General features: G+C 40.4%; 1 protein-coding gene across 3 annotated transcripts in view; it reads left to right on the top strand.

Moving 5' to 3' along the window:
- The window catches only part of ERCC4 (ERCC excision repair 4, endonuclease catalytic subunit), a 34,956-nt gene extending 25,438 nt beyond the window's left edge, over positions 1-9,518 (top strand). For all 3 annotated transcript variants that reach the window (XM_036917857.2, XM_036917856.2, XM_036917858.2), the window contains 2 exons: positions 5,455-5,567; positions 6,917-9,518. In XM_036917857.2, the coding sequence (XP_036773752.2) occupies positions 5,455-5,567; positions 6,917-7,650 (847 nt within the window). In that variant the 3' untranslated portion in view covers positions 7,651-9,518. The remainder of the gene's footprint in view (positions 1-5,454; positions 5,568-6,916) is intronic.
- The last annotated feature ends 6,622 nt before the right edge of the window (positions 9,519-16,140 follow it).

The raw sequence follows: 16,140 nt of genomic DNA, 5'->3' as shown, positions 1-16,140 counted from the left end.
AAAAATGTTTCAGAAGGTGTTGTAACAAACCAGTTATTTTTCAGGCTCCCTCTTGTCCAAAGCTTTTGGCACATCTCTGTCTTCTAGATCCCACTCTCCCAAGCCTGAAACAAACCAACAGATCTTTATTGAGCATCTGTTATGTGCCAAGCCCTGAGCTGCTATTAAAGTGCTGAAGTTGTAGTGGTGCAGAAAAAGCCTGTGCCCGCCTAGATTTTGTCCTCTAGTGGGAAAGACCAACACTAAGTGACTTGTGAATATCCTAATGAGCAGGCCCGCTCAGAGTGCTGCTGGCTGCAAACTGAAAGAAAAGGGGCAGAAGAGACTATGTCAAAGAGACCTAACCCTGTGTGCGGGATCAGCATTGCTTCACTAAAGAGGTGATATTTAAGCTGATACATCAAAAATGTGTGCTGGTCATTAAGTAGATGAGGTGGAAAAATGGGTTCTGTTGAACAAGGGTGTGTCTAAAGCCTTAGAGGTGCAAGAGGCCCTGTGAAGGATTTAGAATTTGACTCTAAGGGCAATAAGATAGCATTGAAAGGTTCTAAATAAGAAAGTGGCATAAGTACAGTAGTTCCCCCCGCCCATCCGTGGTTTCACTTTCCAAGCTTTCAGTTGTCCTCAGTCAACCATGGTGCAGAAGCAGATGCTCCTCCTTCTGACATATCATCAGGGTTGATTGTAGTCTAATGCTATGTCACAATGCCTACATGATTCACTTTATCTCTTCATGTAGGCTTTTTATCAGCTCACATCATCCCAGGAAGGGTGAGTACAGTACAGTAAGAGATTTTGAAAGAGAGAAAGCAAGGCTACATTCACGTAACTTTTATTACAGTGTATTGTTGCAACTGTTGTATTTATTACAACATTGCCATTCCTGTTGTTAATCTCTTACTGTGCCTAGTTTACAAATTACCCTTTATTGTGGGTATGTACATATGGGAAAAAGCTCAGTATGTGCATATCAGGTTTGGTACTATCTATTATTTTGCATCCACTAGGGGTCTTAGAACATATGCCCTGCAGATAAGGGGTCACTGCTGTATATTGTGAAGGCTCTCTCTGGATCAAACTGAGGAGTGGATGGAGCAGGGAAGCTAGTCAGGAGGCACTGCAGTTGTCTGATAAGAAAAGGTGGAGCCAAGATTAAGCTGTTGGAGAGAAGGGAACAGATTTTTTTCTTTCTTTTTTACTAAGGTATCATTGATATACGGTCTTATGAGGGTTTCACATGAGCAATATTGTGATTACAACATTCACCCATATTATCAAGTCCCCCCCACACACCCCATTGCAGTCACTGTCCTTCAGTGTAGTAAGATGCTACAGAGTCACTACTTGTCTTCTCTGTGCTGTACTGCCTTCCCCGTGACCCGCCTACATTGTGTGCTAATCATAATGCCCCTTAATCCCCTTCTCCCTCCCCCTCCCTCCCCACCCACCCTTCCCAGCCCCTTCCCTTTGGTAACCACTAGTCCGAGAAGGGAATCAAAGAATTGGTGATACTGGGTGTGGATCAGTACCTCCTAACCATTCCTTCACTGTTTTTAAACACCTGCTGTCTGAGGCAACTCTAATTAAAGTGATTGTCACCAAGTTACAGTGAGCACAGAGATAATACAGTAATTCAGATGAGGTTATTGGTGTTCATTTTGAGGGTCCCCAAGACCACTTTCTGGCTCGATGATTCACTAGAAGAACTCATGGGAGTCAGAAAAACTGGTATATTCCCAGTTATGGTTTATTACAGCCAATGTATACAGATTAAAGTCAGCAAAGGGGAAGCAGGCATGGGGCAAAGTCCAGGAAAGTCCAGACATAAGCTTCCCAGTGTCCCCTCTGTGTGGAGTCCCACAAATGTGCCTCAGTTCTCCTAGCAGCAGTGTGTGACAGACAGCACATACTAAGTGTTGTGAACAGCAAAGCTCACCCAAGCCTTGGGGCCCAGTGTTTTTACTGGTGGTCAGTTACATAGACAGTGCCAGCCTCTGTGGCTGACTCCAGCCCCCAGAACAAAAACAGGTATGCACTGTTAGTGTAAAAGTCTGATCCAGCTGGTGCCGCATGGCCTCAGGCTTCAACCATACAAAACCCTCGTCAGGCAGAATATTCCAAGGGTTCAGAGCTCAACTCCCAGAAGCTGGTCAAGGGCCAGACCTAAGGATACAGACAGACCTTTCTTGGGAAAGTGTAGGGTTTGAGCAGCCCAGGCCTGCTGAGTTAACCCTTCCTTGCATTGTTGAAGGCAAAGGCGCCCAGTTCATTGCAGGGAAGAAGGCACCTGAGTCAGTGAGATTTTATGCTCCAGGCTTTCTTCTCATGGCTGCCTCTTCTCCAGTACATCAGGCAGCCAAATCTAGAAAAGAACACTGTAAGTAAATTGTAGCAAGGTATTGGGGACCCCATGTTATTCCTGGGGTTACACAAGTGACTACATCAGAGAGCTTGGTGACAAGATGTGGATAAACCTGGTGCATACTGGAAACCTCACTCAGCAGGACCTGGCATATAGACAATCTCCCACATTTCAGCGTATACAGTAATTTTCATACCAGATTGTAATGTAATTTTATCAATAGTCTGGCATAACTTTCCTAAACTCTTTCACTGTCTTTTTGTATTATTATGTTAGATCTTCTCGCATTACTAGCTATCAGACAGTTACACCATTTAAAATATTAAGATATTTACTTCCCCAGGAAAATTGGGGAATTTGAGAGGTGCTTATTTTGAAAAGCAGAATATATGTGAGGTGCATCAGCAAAAGAGCATTTGCATTGAGGCTGTGCTGAGAGGAAAGTTTAATCTGAGAATAAAATAATGTGTTTTTGCCAGGACCTCCATGGATGATAGTCTAAGAACAAAAGCAGTGCTACTATTTAAAATAACCAGAAAGGGATGAATCAGGCAAACTGGCAGTGGAAGGATTGTTGGCTGGACTAAATAAAGATCAGTAGATTATAGATGACAAGAGAAAAGATTACACTTTCAAGTATTGGTAATAAAAGTCTCCCTGGGTGGAAAAATTCGTGGTAACATTCTAGTTTTGGAGGACGTCACTGCTTTTCAAAGGAAGGGGAATATTATTTGAAATTTTATAATTAGAAAATACGATGACAAAATGCATTAGTCTGAGGGCTTGAATAAATGCCTGTTTGAAGAGACTTCTAGTTCAGTGCCTCCCCCCTTATTTCATGCACAAGTATTCAAATATCATTGAAGATGTTAAAGCAAAAATAAGATACCTCAGGACTTTAAGTGGAAATAGGAATCTGAATTTTTTAATTATTATTTTGTGCCTATCACACAGACTAACTTGGATAATTATGCTAAAGGTTGAAAGCAAGGAACTGAATATTTATGATTATGGCAAATATCTGAAATTAATTTGAGTTAGTACTTAGGAAGACTTAACTGTTTTCTTCACAGGTTTCATTTCAGGAGTAGATTTTTTTTTTTACTCTGATTCAATTTGCAGTTATGTTACAATATTTCATGGTAAATTAGCTGTTTTTATATAGTAGTATTAATTGAAATAGTTGGGGAATCATTTGAAAGTGAATCTTCAGTTTTATTATCCATAATCATGGATAATTAGGAGGTGGGGTCACCACATTATAAGAAAAGCACAATTACAGTAACAGCTAACATGTATATAATGCCTATTATGTGTCAGGCACTGTTCTGAATTCCTTATACATAGTGTGCATTCCCCAACAGTCTTTTGAGGTAGGTTTTATTATTATTATCCCCATTTTACAGAAGAAATCGAGGCACAGAGCCATTCAACAATTTGCCTACAGCCACATAGCCAGAAATATGGATCGAGTCTGCTCTATAACCCACTGTACTGTCTGCCCACAGATTACAGATCAGTCAGGTAATTGGGGGCCCCTTTGTGTCATATGTAGCTTAGCCAGTAAAGTAAGTGGAAATAAAGAGGGAAAAAAAACTTCCCCAATGTTAATCCCAAATGTTTACCAAAAAAAAGAAAAGAAAGAAAGGAGGGAGGGAAGGGAGAAAGGAAGAAGGAATTGAAGAGCAATAGTTTCTTTTGAACATTTTGCCCTTTGCCCTCAGCTAAAATCTGGTACTTGTAATGGAGCAGTAAGGAGTGGCTGCCAGGGCCATTGCCATTTAAAGAATTTTCCAGGGGGCAGCACTTGACACAGGTACTGAGAACCAAGAGGAAAAGTGGAACTGTGACTATTGTCTGCCCCCTGGTGATCTGTTTCTAAAATGTGGCACTAATAATGTCTTTGCATCTGTGTATTGTTTCAAGTAGCATAGAATTTAGAATCATCATTTCTGTTCTTTCATGGTGTCTTGAGTGGTACCCTGTTCTAAAACATCATTTATCCAGAGTGGTTGGAGAATTGGTCCATCTGGTTTTATTTCCTTTAATCGGAAGATCTTTGTTGTTTTAGCCCTTGTAGAAATTATTAGTTAATATTGAAGATTCCTCTCTGTCTCCCTCTGTGCTTTTTTACTGTAGTTTGTATTCCTTGACTCCATTGCAAGCCAGCCCTGCGAGGGAAGAGATCCGGCTCACACATCTTTTCTCTTACCTGACATACATTGGACACATTGTATTTGCTGTTTCATGAATTGATTATAACATACTTGACTGGTTTTGAAAAATCAGACGGTAGCAAACCTGGCTTATTCTTTCTTTGGTTACTGGCTCTTGTCATGATTGTTGTTCCCTATTACAAATTTTACCTGTGATTGCACAGTCCTGTAGATCTACTGTATATAAGACACTGAGCTACCAGGAATCACTGTGTAACCTTATGTATAGCCAAAATACCTACCACAAAATGTAGGAGCACTCCATTAATGTTTTTAAATAAACGCATGAGTGAATGTGTGAATCAGTACGACTCTACCACATAACCTGAGATGTTGATTTTTTTTTTGTTGTTGTTGTTTAAATCTCTGCTGGAAATTTGCTTTCGTGTACTAACCTTAATTTTCTTTTAAAATTGAGAGTGTTTAGTGGGGCCTCCCACCTGGAGTTTTTTAAATCAAAGTAATAGGTGTTTTAATTTTCTTAATCATTGATTTTTGACCCATCCCTATTTATGATAACTCTGAAAATATTGGAATATAAACTATTAATTTTTGATGCTCAATAACACATACCATGTTTACAAAAATTCCCAATAGTCTCTCTGTGGCATATTTTACATGCTAATTTCATGTCTCAGAGGATTTGAAGGATACATAGAATAGAAAATAAGCAACTTCCTTAATTCTGGAAGGTCAGAAGTAGTACCAAACAAGAAGTCTTCCTGCCTCCTTTACTTATCTGTGCATATGTACTTCTGATGTACTTTTTTAACATTATGGTCATATAGATCATTTCCTGTATAATAATTTACAGAAGATTAAAATCTGAATTTTAAAATTAGCTTTGCAAATGTCTAAAATGTTTTCCTCCCCCAGGGAAAAAGCCAGCATGGTTGTCCCTGAAGGAAGAGAAGGCAGAGATGAAACAAACCTAGACTTAGTGAGGGGCTCCTTGTCTGCAAGTGTTTCCACTGATACTCGGAAAGCAGGTGAGTCCTACCCTTCCAAGCATGCCCATTGCCACTAAAGGTGGTTCCAGAGTTTTCTACAGATGCTTGTTTTTCTTCAGCAACCTCTTAGAAATGGATGTCTGCTCTCAAACCCTAGTCTCAGGTCTGCCATTTACTACCCATGTGTCCTTCCTGGGTCTAAGGCTTCTCATCTGTAAAGGAAGAGGGTTTAGGTTCCAGGCACCCCAACTTAGAAAACAGTTAAGTTCTAGGGTTGGTTTTAAATGTGGTCAGTTGAGACTCAGAATGTGCTTTTGCAAAAGAAACTTTTATAAATGGTGATTAGGTTCTTATCTCATCCTTAACTCATGGATGGGAGTCATTTAGGGGTACATTCCCACCTGTCCTGGACTCGTTTGCTGTTTCTTGGCACCTCTGTGTATCCCACGTGTGGTGCTCCCATCGCTGTGCAGTTTCTGAACCTCGGCATACCACCACGACCTGCCGAATTCCAGCTGTGATACAGGAATAACTGTTTCCCCACTCCCCGGATCTCACTTCCCCATGGCAGCAGCTGATACCAGCTGAGTGGCATGAGAAGAGCAATATAAGTGAGTCGATCTCCCCTGTGGTGGAGTCAAGCTCAGTGAGAGCAGTGGGTGTCAGCACTCAGTACACTTTAGGAGTCAGGATTCAGTATTCAAGTATACCTCAGGTGCTGGCTGAAACTACAGATTCACAGGTTTCAGTCCACAGAAATTCCGATTCAGTGGGTCTGAAATGTGGTCAGTGTCTCGGGGCTTCTGATGGATGTGGTTCTTGAACATCCTCTGGAAGACACTTTGGAAGGAAAATTCTTATTAACTCAGGTAAATTGGTGACATGTCATGCAGAACCACAGAGCATCAGGCAATATGAAGGCTATGGATAGAAGTCTGTCCTTTGAGTTCAGTCCTCCATGCCCTCCGTATTAGTCTCCAGTTGCTGCTTTGACAACTTACCACAACGCAAGCATTTTTCAGCATCTGCTACGTGCCAGACTCTGTCCTGGGAAGTGGGAAAACGATGGCTAGTAAATTGTGGTCAGTGCAGCAGTGAGGGAGCACAGAGAGAAGGTGATAGAAAATGCTGGAATTTGTAAATTGTCCTACGTAAGGCACCACCAACAGTCTAACTTTACTGTTAACTCTATTTACTTTAAGGGAAATTGCCTCTATTAACTCTGTGAATAGGCCTTTGTGAAAATATAGAAAGATACGGAATAGAAACATGTATATGTGACCGTGCATTAGAGGTTCACACAGAAACACAGCTTTTTAAACTTTAACTGTTCTTGCTTCTTTAACTGCCTCATTGACATTACTTAAAATGCTACTTCTTCTTACTAGGTGGCCAGGAGCAGAACAGTACGCAGCAAAGTATAGTTGTGGATATGCGTGAGTTCCGAAGTGAACTCCCATCCCTGATCCATCGTCGGGGAATTGACATCGACCCCGTCACCTTAGAGGTTGGAGATTACATTCTGACTCCAGAAATGTGCGTGGAGCGCAAGAGTATCAGCGATTTGATTGGCTCTTTAAATAACGGCCGCCTGTACAGCCAGTGCATCTCCATGTCCCGCTACTATAAGCGACCAGTGCTGCTGATCGAGTTTGACCCCAGTAAGCCCTTCTCTCTCACTTCCCGGGGTGCCTTACACCAGGAGATCTCCAGCAGCGACCTCAGTTCCAAACTCACCCTTCTCACGCTGCACTTCCCCAGACTGCGGATTCTCTGGTGTGCCTCCCCTCACGCTACTGCGGAGCTGTTCGAGGAGCTGAAGCAAAATAAGCCGCAGCCTGACGCCACGACGGCCATGGCCGTCACAGCGGATTCTGAAACACTCCCCGAGTCAGAAAAGTATAATCCTGGCCCCCAAGACTTCTTGTTAAAAATGCCCGGGATAAATGCCAAGAACTGTCGCTCCCTGATGAGCCACGTGAAGAGCATCGCAGAGTTGGCGAGCCTGCCCCAGAACGAGCTCGCAGGTGTGCTGGGCAATGCTGCGAACGCCAAGCAGCTGTACGATTTCATGCGCACCACTTATGCAGAGGTGGTTTCTAAAGGAAAAGTGAAAACATGAGCAAACGTGGCTATTTTCTTATCCCAGTTTTCAGCACCTCTTTGCCAGCATTAAGAGATCATTAATCAGCTCCATTTTCTTCGAGCGCTTCTTAATAATCGTGTGGTCTGTTTCCTAGGTCAGTGGACCAGAAGCCAGTTCCTCTCTCCACTTTGCATTTTGGCATCATTTTAACTTTCCGGGCCTGCTCCCCTCCCTCCTGCGCTGTCCATGCCAGGTTCAGTAGGTTGGGTTTTTAAATGAGGTGTGTCAGGATCTGGTAAAGCGTCTACAAGTGTTCATAGAAGGCCATTGTTGAAACAAGCAGAAATTTGCATTTCCTATACAAACTGATAACACACCATTGTTTCCTAGCCCACTGTTGACAGAGGGCCTCTGCACACTGGGAAGGAACCTCTCTGCCATTCCTGACCACTTCTCCCCACCACATTGTCTCACCCGCACACCTCTTCCACCTGTCTCCCTCTAAGATTCATGGGGACTTCTGCTAACTTAAGGCAGCCAACCTCTGAAACCAGCTGATGAATTTTCTAATCCCCTGAATATATGTAGCATGAACTTACCTCAATTGTGCAAAACCAGTACCTGTAAAACAAAATGAATTGCCTATTTACAGAATTTGATGGTATAGATGAAGGAGCCCTTAGAGTTCTTAGTTTTGGCAGATATTTAACTTAAATCCCACAGATATCTAGTCCCAACTGACTAGTTACAGTGTCTCTTAAGACTTCCTCTTTTTCAGCCTCTCTTCACGTATCCTAAAACCACCAGCACCATATTCTCTCAAAAGGCAGCATAAGCTCATCCTATGTGATTCTCCACTTTCCTTGTTCCTGGGCAGGGTGCCTATTTCCATCCCTGTGTTTCAACTAAAATACAAGTGAATGAATGGCCCACAAAGTTTTTAAGATTTGGTTTACCTTCCTTGACTTGAGATACGAGAGTTGTAAGTAAATGGAAGATGAATGCACCAAATATATAAGAATTCTTAGAAAATATATATGTTTAAAAATCCATAAAGCACCAATCTCATTGTAAACCTCCTCCTAATTGATTTAGTTTAGCTTTTTACTGACGTGTACAGACAAGACATTCATAGCATCTTTGTGTAGTTTTTAAAATTTTTATATTTAAACATTATTAACTTAAGTATTATTCACATGGTAACAAGTAAATTTTCTACCTGAAAAGGTGATGTAGATGTAGACATCAGTTCTGTGAGCCACATCACATACTTTTAACATGTCACCCATCAATGTCAGCCCTGTGTGTTTTTGTCACACTAAACTCAGAATAGACAGTGGGCCATGTAATATGAAATAGTGTCCACCTTGCACAAAAGCACTTCCAACTGTCCTCTGCTCACTGAACCTCTCATCTTGACTTCTGGTTTCTTGGTATGTTACCATATGTTAATACTCTTAGTATGTGTGGATTTTGAACTCTATACAGGGTACTGAAGAACGCATTGAGCGGTATCAAGGAACCGTATTGTTATCATAGAACTCTGTACAATGACTTGAGGCATAAAGAAGAAGACACGAACACAAATTAAGGTAGAATAAAGATGTGGCTACTAATTTTGTCCCAGGGTCAAAAAGATAGCCTTGAGAATAGAAAACAGAAATGTCCGATACATGTGTTAGTTTTCACTTGAATATGTATTTCTTCGTTAAGGTTCCTTCATAGTTAAAAGTGCATTAAAATAGACATACCACCTCAAATAGAAATGTTGTTATAATTTTTCTTCACCCTGTTCTAGCACTTCTGCTTGTGGTGTGTAATTTCTATGTTTTCTTCTTGTGTAATTGCACCTGATTTTTATTGTTCTTCCGTTACATAAAAATTACATCTTGTCATTTTCATTACATACTCTTCTTTCCTAATATAGCACATTCTTTGATAAGGGTTTCACTTCCAAGTGAAGTTTTCAAAAATAAGCTCTTCTTAAAGCTGCCATTTTAAACAGTCCTTGTTATCTAGCACAACATAGATAATTGTCTTAATTGTGCTTGGAGAGCCCCAGTATCTTCTGGCTCTCAATTCTGTTATTTGCTGTTATACTTACTGGATATCTGAAGACAGGTGCACTGTCTGATGTGTATTTGAATTGTGAACGACTGTTTCTAATGAACTCTAAAAAGTGATCCCTTGATAGATGAAAGGGTCTCACTGCCATTTCCTCTTCCAACTAAATAAATGTATTTTTATGTGTCTCCACATTAAAGGCTCCATTCAATACAACCATTACCTATTTACTTTTACCAAATTCTTTTACAGGTTTTTACAATCTAACAGTCTTTGGCAAAGGAACTAGAAATGCACACAATTAATTAATTAATTAATGCAACATTAACCTTTCCCTATATTTCCTAGCATCATTTTGTTAACTTTGCCTTTTTCTTTCAAAATAGTAAACATCCAGTTTACTTATGAACTCATGCTTTTTTTAAAACCATTTTTAAAAATTTGAGAAAGCATTATTTTATTTTACACATTTTTTTGCCTAAAAATTTAAGCATATGAAATACTATTAAGAAATTGCTTTTAATTTTGTTTGTTTAAATCATAGTGCCTCTCTTGATATTTCCTTAAAATTGCACAAGAAGAAACCATTTTTAGGAGTGTCCATGAAGAATGTCTTTCTGGCAATAAGTTAGTATTTCTTCCTCCTGAGGCTTAATAGACTGTATGTCTACAGGTGCTTGAGTACCTCCAGCATGCAATTTCCCAGACAGACTGAAAATAATTGTCCCATTCATCGACCCACTGGGACACAAAGGGTTAAGTCCAGATTTGGGTGTGTTGAGATAACAGAGTACAGAGTTTTAAAATGGCCTTTAGCAGGAAAATCTACACAAGCAAATCTGAAGAAGAGGGTTGGTGGAGAGAGACAAGCATTATTAATCTTTGCTTTTGTTTTTCCAGGATAATTTGATTTGCTTTGGCTCTGGAAACTTCATTAGGGAAATTCCCTCCTCTTTTGTGTGCAGTTTAGCCTAGAAATGTCCTCTTAAACACCAACATTTTAGGAAAATTCTTTTCTCAGGCTTGAATATGTTAAAATGTGTCCAGACTTACCCATGCATTGTCATTTTTCTTCATTATTTTGCTTTCTATTTTGGTGTATATAGCTATTTCCTGTCCAATCCTGGACCTCAGTACTTACTTTACCATCTTTATCCACAGATTTTTGGTGGCCTATACCACTGTTGGTTTTTGATTTTAGGATATGTAAGCCAAAATACAGATGGGAGGGAGAGGTAATTGATTTATATCAATTTGTAACAGTTTTTTGTGTGTGTTTTTAATAAAATGTCTATTCAGTATTTTCCCCAGCAGTCTGTGAACAAAGTAAAAAAACAATGTGTAGTGAAAGGGCATATATTCCCAAGGCATTATATTTACCAACATGCTGGTAAGCATACCAACATGTTGGTAAATATCATTTAAAATTCAGAGAATATTTAATTTGCTTTCTGTTGTGCAGAATAAATGACTAAAGCTGAACTGCTCTTTAAACCACTGCTTTTGCATTGGACTTGCTTGCTAAACCCACTTTCTAGGGCCTCAGCATTTTTTCTTTTAGTTATTTTCCTTTAATGCTTTTCATTTTTTGTTGTTGTTGTTGTTGTCATTAATCTACAATGACATTGAGAACGTTATGTTTACTAGGGTCCCCCCTTCACCAAGTCCCCCCCACATACCCCATTACAGTCACTGTCCATCAGTGTACTAAGATGCTGTAGAATCACTACTTGTCTTCTCTGTGTTGCACAGCCCTCCCTATACCCCCCCAATTATACATGCTAATCATAATACCCCCTTTCTTTTTACCCACCCTTGTCCCTCCCTCCCCTCCCATTCTCCCCAGTCCCTTTCCCTTTGGTAACTGTTAGTCCATTCTTAGGTTCTGTGATTCTGCTGTTGTTTTGTTCCTTCAGTCTTTCTTTGTTCCTATACTCCACATATGAGTGAAATCATTTGGTGTCTGTCTTTCTCCGTCTGTCTTATTTATACCCTCTAGCTCCATCCACGTTGTTGCAAATGGTAGGATTTGTTTTCTTCTTATGGCTGAATAATATTCCATTGTGTATATGTACCATGTCTTTATCCATTCATCTACTGATGGACACTTAGGTTGCTTCCATTTCTTGGCTATTGTAAATAGTGGCTTTTGTATGTAGAGTTCTATAGATGTCTGTTAGGTCCATCTGTTCTAGTGTGTTGTTCAGTGCCTCTGTGTCCTTACTTATTTTCTATCCGGTGGATCTATCCTTTGGAGTGAGTGGTGTGTTGAAGTCTCCTAAAATGAATGCATTGCATTCTCTTTCCTCCTTTAGTTCAATTAGTATTTGTTTCACATATGTTGGTGCTCCTGTGTTGGGTGCATAAATATTTATAATGGTTATATCCTCTTGTGGGACTGAGCCCTTTATCATTATGTAATGTCCTTTATCTTTTGTTACTTTCTTTGTTTTGAGGTCAATTTTGTCTGATACTACTGCAACACCTGCTTTTTTTCTCCCTGTTGTTTTCATGAAATATCTTTTTCCATCCCTTGACTTTTAGTCTGTGCATGTCTTTGGGTTTGAGGTGAGCCTCTTGTAAGCAGCATATAGATGGGTCTTGCTTTTTTATCCATTCTATTACTCTGTGTCTTTTGATTGGTGCATTCAGTCCATTTACATTTAGGGTGATTATTGAAAGATATATACTTATTGCCATTGCAGGCTTTAGATTTGTGGTTACCGAAGGTTCAAGGCTATCTTCTTTAGTATCTTACTGTCTAACTTAACTCGCTTATTGAGCTATTTTAAACACTGTCTGGTGATTCTTTATTTTTCTCCCTTCTTTTTCCTCCTCCTCCATTGTTTATATGTTGGTTGTTTTATTCTATGCTCTTTTGTGTTTCCTTTAATTGCTTTTGTGGGTAGTTGATTTTATTTTTTGCCTTTAGTTAGTATTTGGTTGGTCTGCTTTCTTTGCTGTGATTTTATTTTCTCTGGTGACATCTATTTAGTCTTAGGAGTGCTCCCATCTAGAGCAGTCCCTCTAAAATACCCTGTAGAGGTGGTTTGTGAGAGGCAAATTCCCTCAACTTTTGCTTGTCTGGGAATTGTTTAATCCCTCCTTCATATTTAAATGATAATCGTGCTGGATACAGTATCCTTGGTTCAAGGCCCTTCTGTTTCATTGCATTAAATATATCATGCCATTCTTTTCTGGCCTGTAATGTTTCTGTTGAGAAGTCTGATGATAGCCTGATGGGTTTTCCTTTGTAGGTGACCTTTTTCCTCTCTCTAGCTGCCTTTAAAACTCTGTCCTTGTCCTTGATCTTTGTCATTTTAATTATTATGTGTCTTGGTGTTGTCCTCCTTGGGTCCCTTCTGTTGGGGGTTCTGTGTACTTCTGTAGTCTGATCGATTATTTCCTTCCCCAGTTTGGGGAAGTTTTCAGCAATTATTTCTTCAAATACACTTTCTATCCCCTTTTCTCTCTCTTCTTCTTCTGGTACCCCTATAATGTGAATATTGTTCCATTGGATTGGTCACACAGTTCTCTTAATATTGTTTCATTCCTAGAGATCCTTTTATCCTTCTCTGCGTCAGCTTCTATGCGTTCCTGTTCTCTGGTTTCTATTCCATCAATGGCCTCTTGCATCTTATCTATTCTGCTTATAAATCCTTCCAGAGATTGTTTCATTTCTGCAATCTCCTTCCTGACATCATCCCTTAGCTCTTGCATATTTCTCTGCAGCTCCATCAGCATGGTTATGAGCTTTATTTTTAATTCTTTTTCAGGGAGATTGGTTAGGTCTATCTCCTTCTCAGGGTTTGCCTCTGTGATCTTGGTCTGTATCAAATTCTTCTGCCTTTTCATGGTGATAGAGGTATTTGTGGGGAGCTGGCACGTGTGTTGGGTAACAGAAAGTCCCTTCTTGCTGGTTTGTGGCCTTCCTCTCTTGGGAGAAGAGCAACCCATAGCGGCTTGTGCTGGGTAGCTGTGTGCAGGTGGGGTTTCTAATTCTTGCCCAGCCAATGTGGAGCTCTGCAGTTGCTGTGGGTGTGGCCTGCCTCAGGCTCCAATATGGTGGAGCCGCGTTGGAGGGGGAACGGGCGGGAGGCTGTTTATCGCCATGGGGGGCCTCCAAGCTGTGCTACCACCCATGGGGTTAGGGCGCCCAGAGTTCCCTGGGATTCCCAGCTGTGGGGCTAAGTGTCCCAAGATGCTTCCGTCCAGCTGTAGGGGTCCCTGTCCCTTTAAGACTTTCAAAAAGCACTCACTTTTCTTTGTCCTGGGTGCGCCGGCTGCGGGGACCTGCTCACAGGTCTTACTGTCCTGTTTCCCTAGTTTCCAGCACCCCACGCATGCACTGTGTGTCTGCGCTCTGGTGTGGGTGGCTAGGGCTGGGTGTTTAGCAGTCCTGGGCTCCCTCTCCCTCCCCGCTCCGACTCCTCTCCTCCCGCCAGGAGCTGGGGTGAGGGGCGCTCTGGTCCCGCCGGGCCGCGGCTTGTATCTTACCCCCTTCACGAGACACTGGGGTCTTGCAGGTGTGGGTGTAGTCTGGCTGTTGTCCTGTGTCTTCTGGTCTCTCATTTAGGAATAGTTGTATTTGTTGTATTTTCAAAAATATATATGGTTTTGAGAAGAGATTTCCACTGCTCTACTCATGCCACCATCTTGGTTCTCCTTGCTTTTCTTTTTTAACATGGCTCCTTAAGAAGGGGGGGAAGTTATTCTCTTTCTGAAAATACTCATTTGTCGACATGTGAACACACTGCCTGGGACACCTTAACTCAACAGAGATTAATTTTCTGCCACCCCTGACTCATATATTTTTGTTCCTTTAACATTAAAGTTGAAGTAAATTATCCTTTTGACCATCTATAATTTATTATAATCTCTTAAACAAGTTTAATTATTAGTTTACTCATTGGCTCATTTCAATGATTTAGTTTTGCTTCTGCTTTAAAATGTAGAGCCAATCCCTTTTTAACAAGGCTTAAGATAGGTTATTTCTCAAAATGTTTCATGTCTGGCATAAAGACTCTGGTAAAATAATTAACCTTTTCCTAGTACTAATAATACAACTCATTTCCTGGGCACTTGTGCATGATCTTATTTAATCCTCGTAGCAAGGCCATAAAGGTACGATCATTTAAAATCCTCTTTTATGATGGTGAAGCGGAAGTACAGAGAGGTTAAATATTTGCCCAAGATCACCCAGTAGTGAATGATAGAACCATGGTTTGAACCCAAGCCATCTGACTGAGAGCCCAAGATGAAACATGGGGGGCGAGTGGTGGAGAGGGGAGGTGTGCCAATGGGAGATTGGTTTGTGTCCACTTTCATATATCTAATTATAAATAGGTCACAGAAAAAGCAAACTGATTTGTTTTCATCCCTCTCTTAGTTAATATGGTCAAGAGCAAGTATGCAAAATGGGAACAGGTCAGAGAAAATCCTGAGTACCCTTTCCGTATGGAGCTAGATGTTATCTAGCAGCCTATGCTGCCTGGGGATTTTCCAATGTTCCAGGTCTGTGTACCTTTGTCTGACCAGGAAGGCTATTTTGCAGGTTTATAAGAATAGAGGTTAACTTGTAGAAAACCCTGACAGCAGTACAAGTGATCTTGTCCAGTTAGCACTGCAAAGGTTATTGCCCAGTGGGATGTTAACCAGGTCTGCATTTGTTAGCAAATCTATTTCTGCAGTCCTTCAGCCAGCTATAACTCTCTGGGTCCTTGAATTTTCTTTTGAATCAGTGTTAACAGCTCTCTGGTTTCTCTATTAATTGCATCCAGCAAAATCTAAGACTTCTGGTTTTCTTCCTATTTGCGTGAGAGTCTTGCTTTTTAACTTTCTGAAAATTATACTTTGCAAATGGTTTTGTCAACATGACTCCCATATTTGCAGTCTCCTTCAACCTAAAACTTGTAAACTAGAAGATGGATAATTTAAAAATGCACATAAATACATATATATTCAAGAATTGTGCTTTGATACTAAGATGTTAATATTAAAAACTAAATTGATCAGATATTAAGAACTATAGTACTCATTTTAAAATGCTGGCTCAGTGGACCCTGTTTCTCATCTGATTACAAACGAGTAAGTATTACATTGTAAACACTCAACCAAATATTTAATCCAAGGTTTTTCTGTGTAGCCATTGACTGTATTAAAGAGACTGATTCATGAATGAAAAAGAAAAGAGTAATTTTAGATATTCTGAAGGGTCTGTTTGCATGACGAAGGTATTTCTTTCTACATCAAAAGAACACCACTCCCTGAAAGCCTGGGAGACAGGTAAACAAAATCAACTTGTGATTTCAATCAAGGGAGTTTCCTGGGATTCACCAAAATAGTGAATAAACCAGGTCTAATGAAACAGTGGTACAGTATATTTAAGATGGTGATATGTGGGGACATTTTTCTTGTAATTACAAGCCCCAGACTTTGGTGTAAATGAGAGAATGCCCTTCA

This window comes from Manis pentadactyla, chromosome 10 (assembly GCF_030020395.1).
Source record: "Manis pentadactyla isolate mManPen7 chromosome 10, mManPen7.hap1, whole genome shotgun sequence".
NCBI classification, from domain to species: Eukaryota; Metazoa; Chordata; class Mammalia; order Pholidota; family Manidae; genus Manis; species Manis pentadactyla.
The sequence above is the reverse complement of the archived record's forward strand: the minus strand, read 5'-3'. Positions and strand labels throughout refer to the sequence as shown.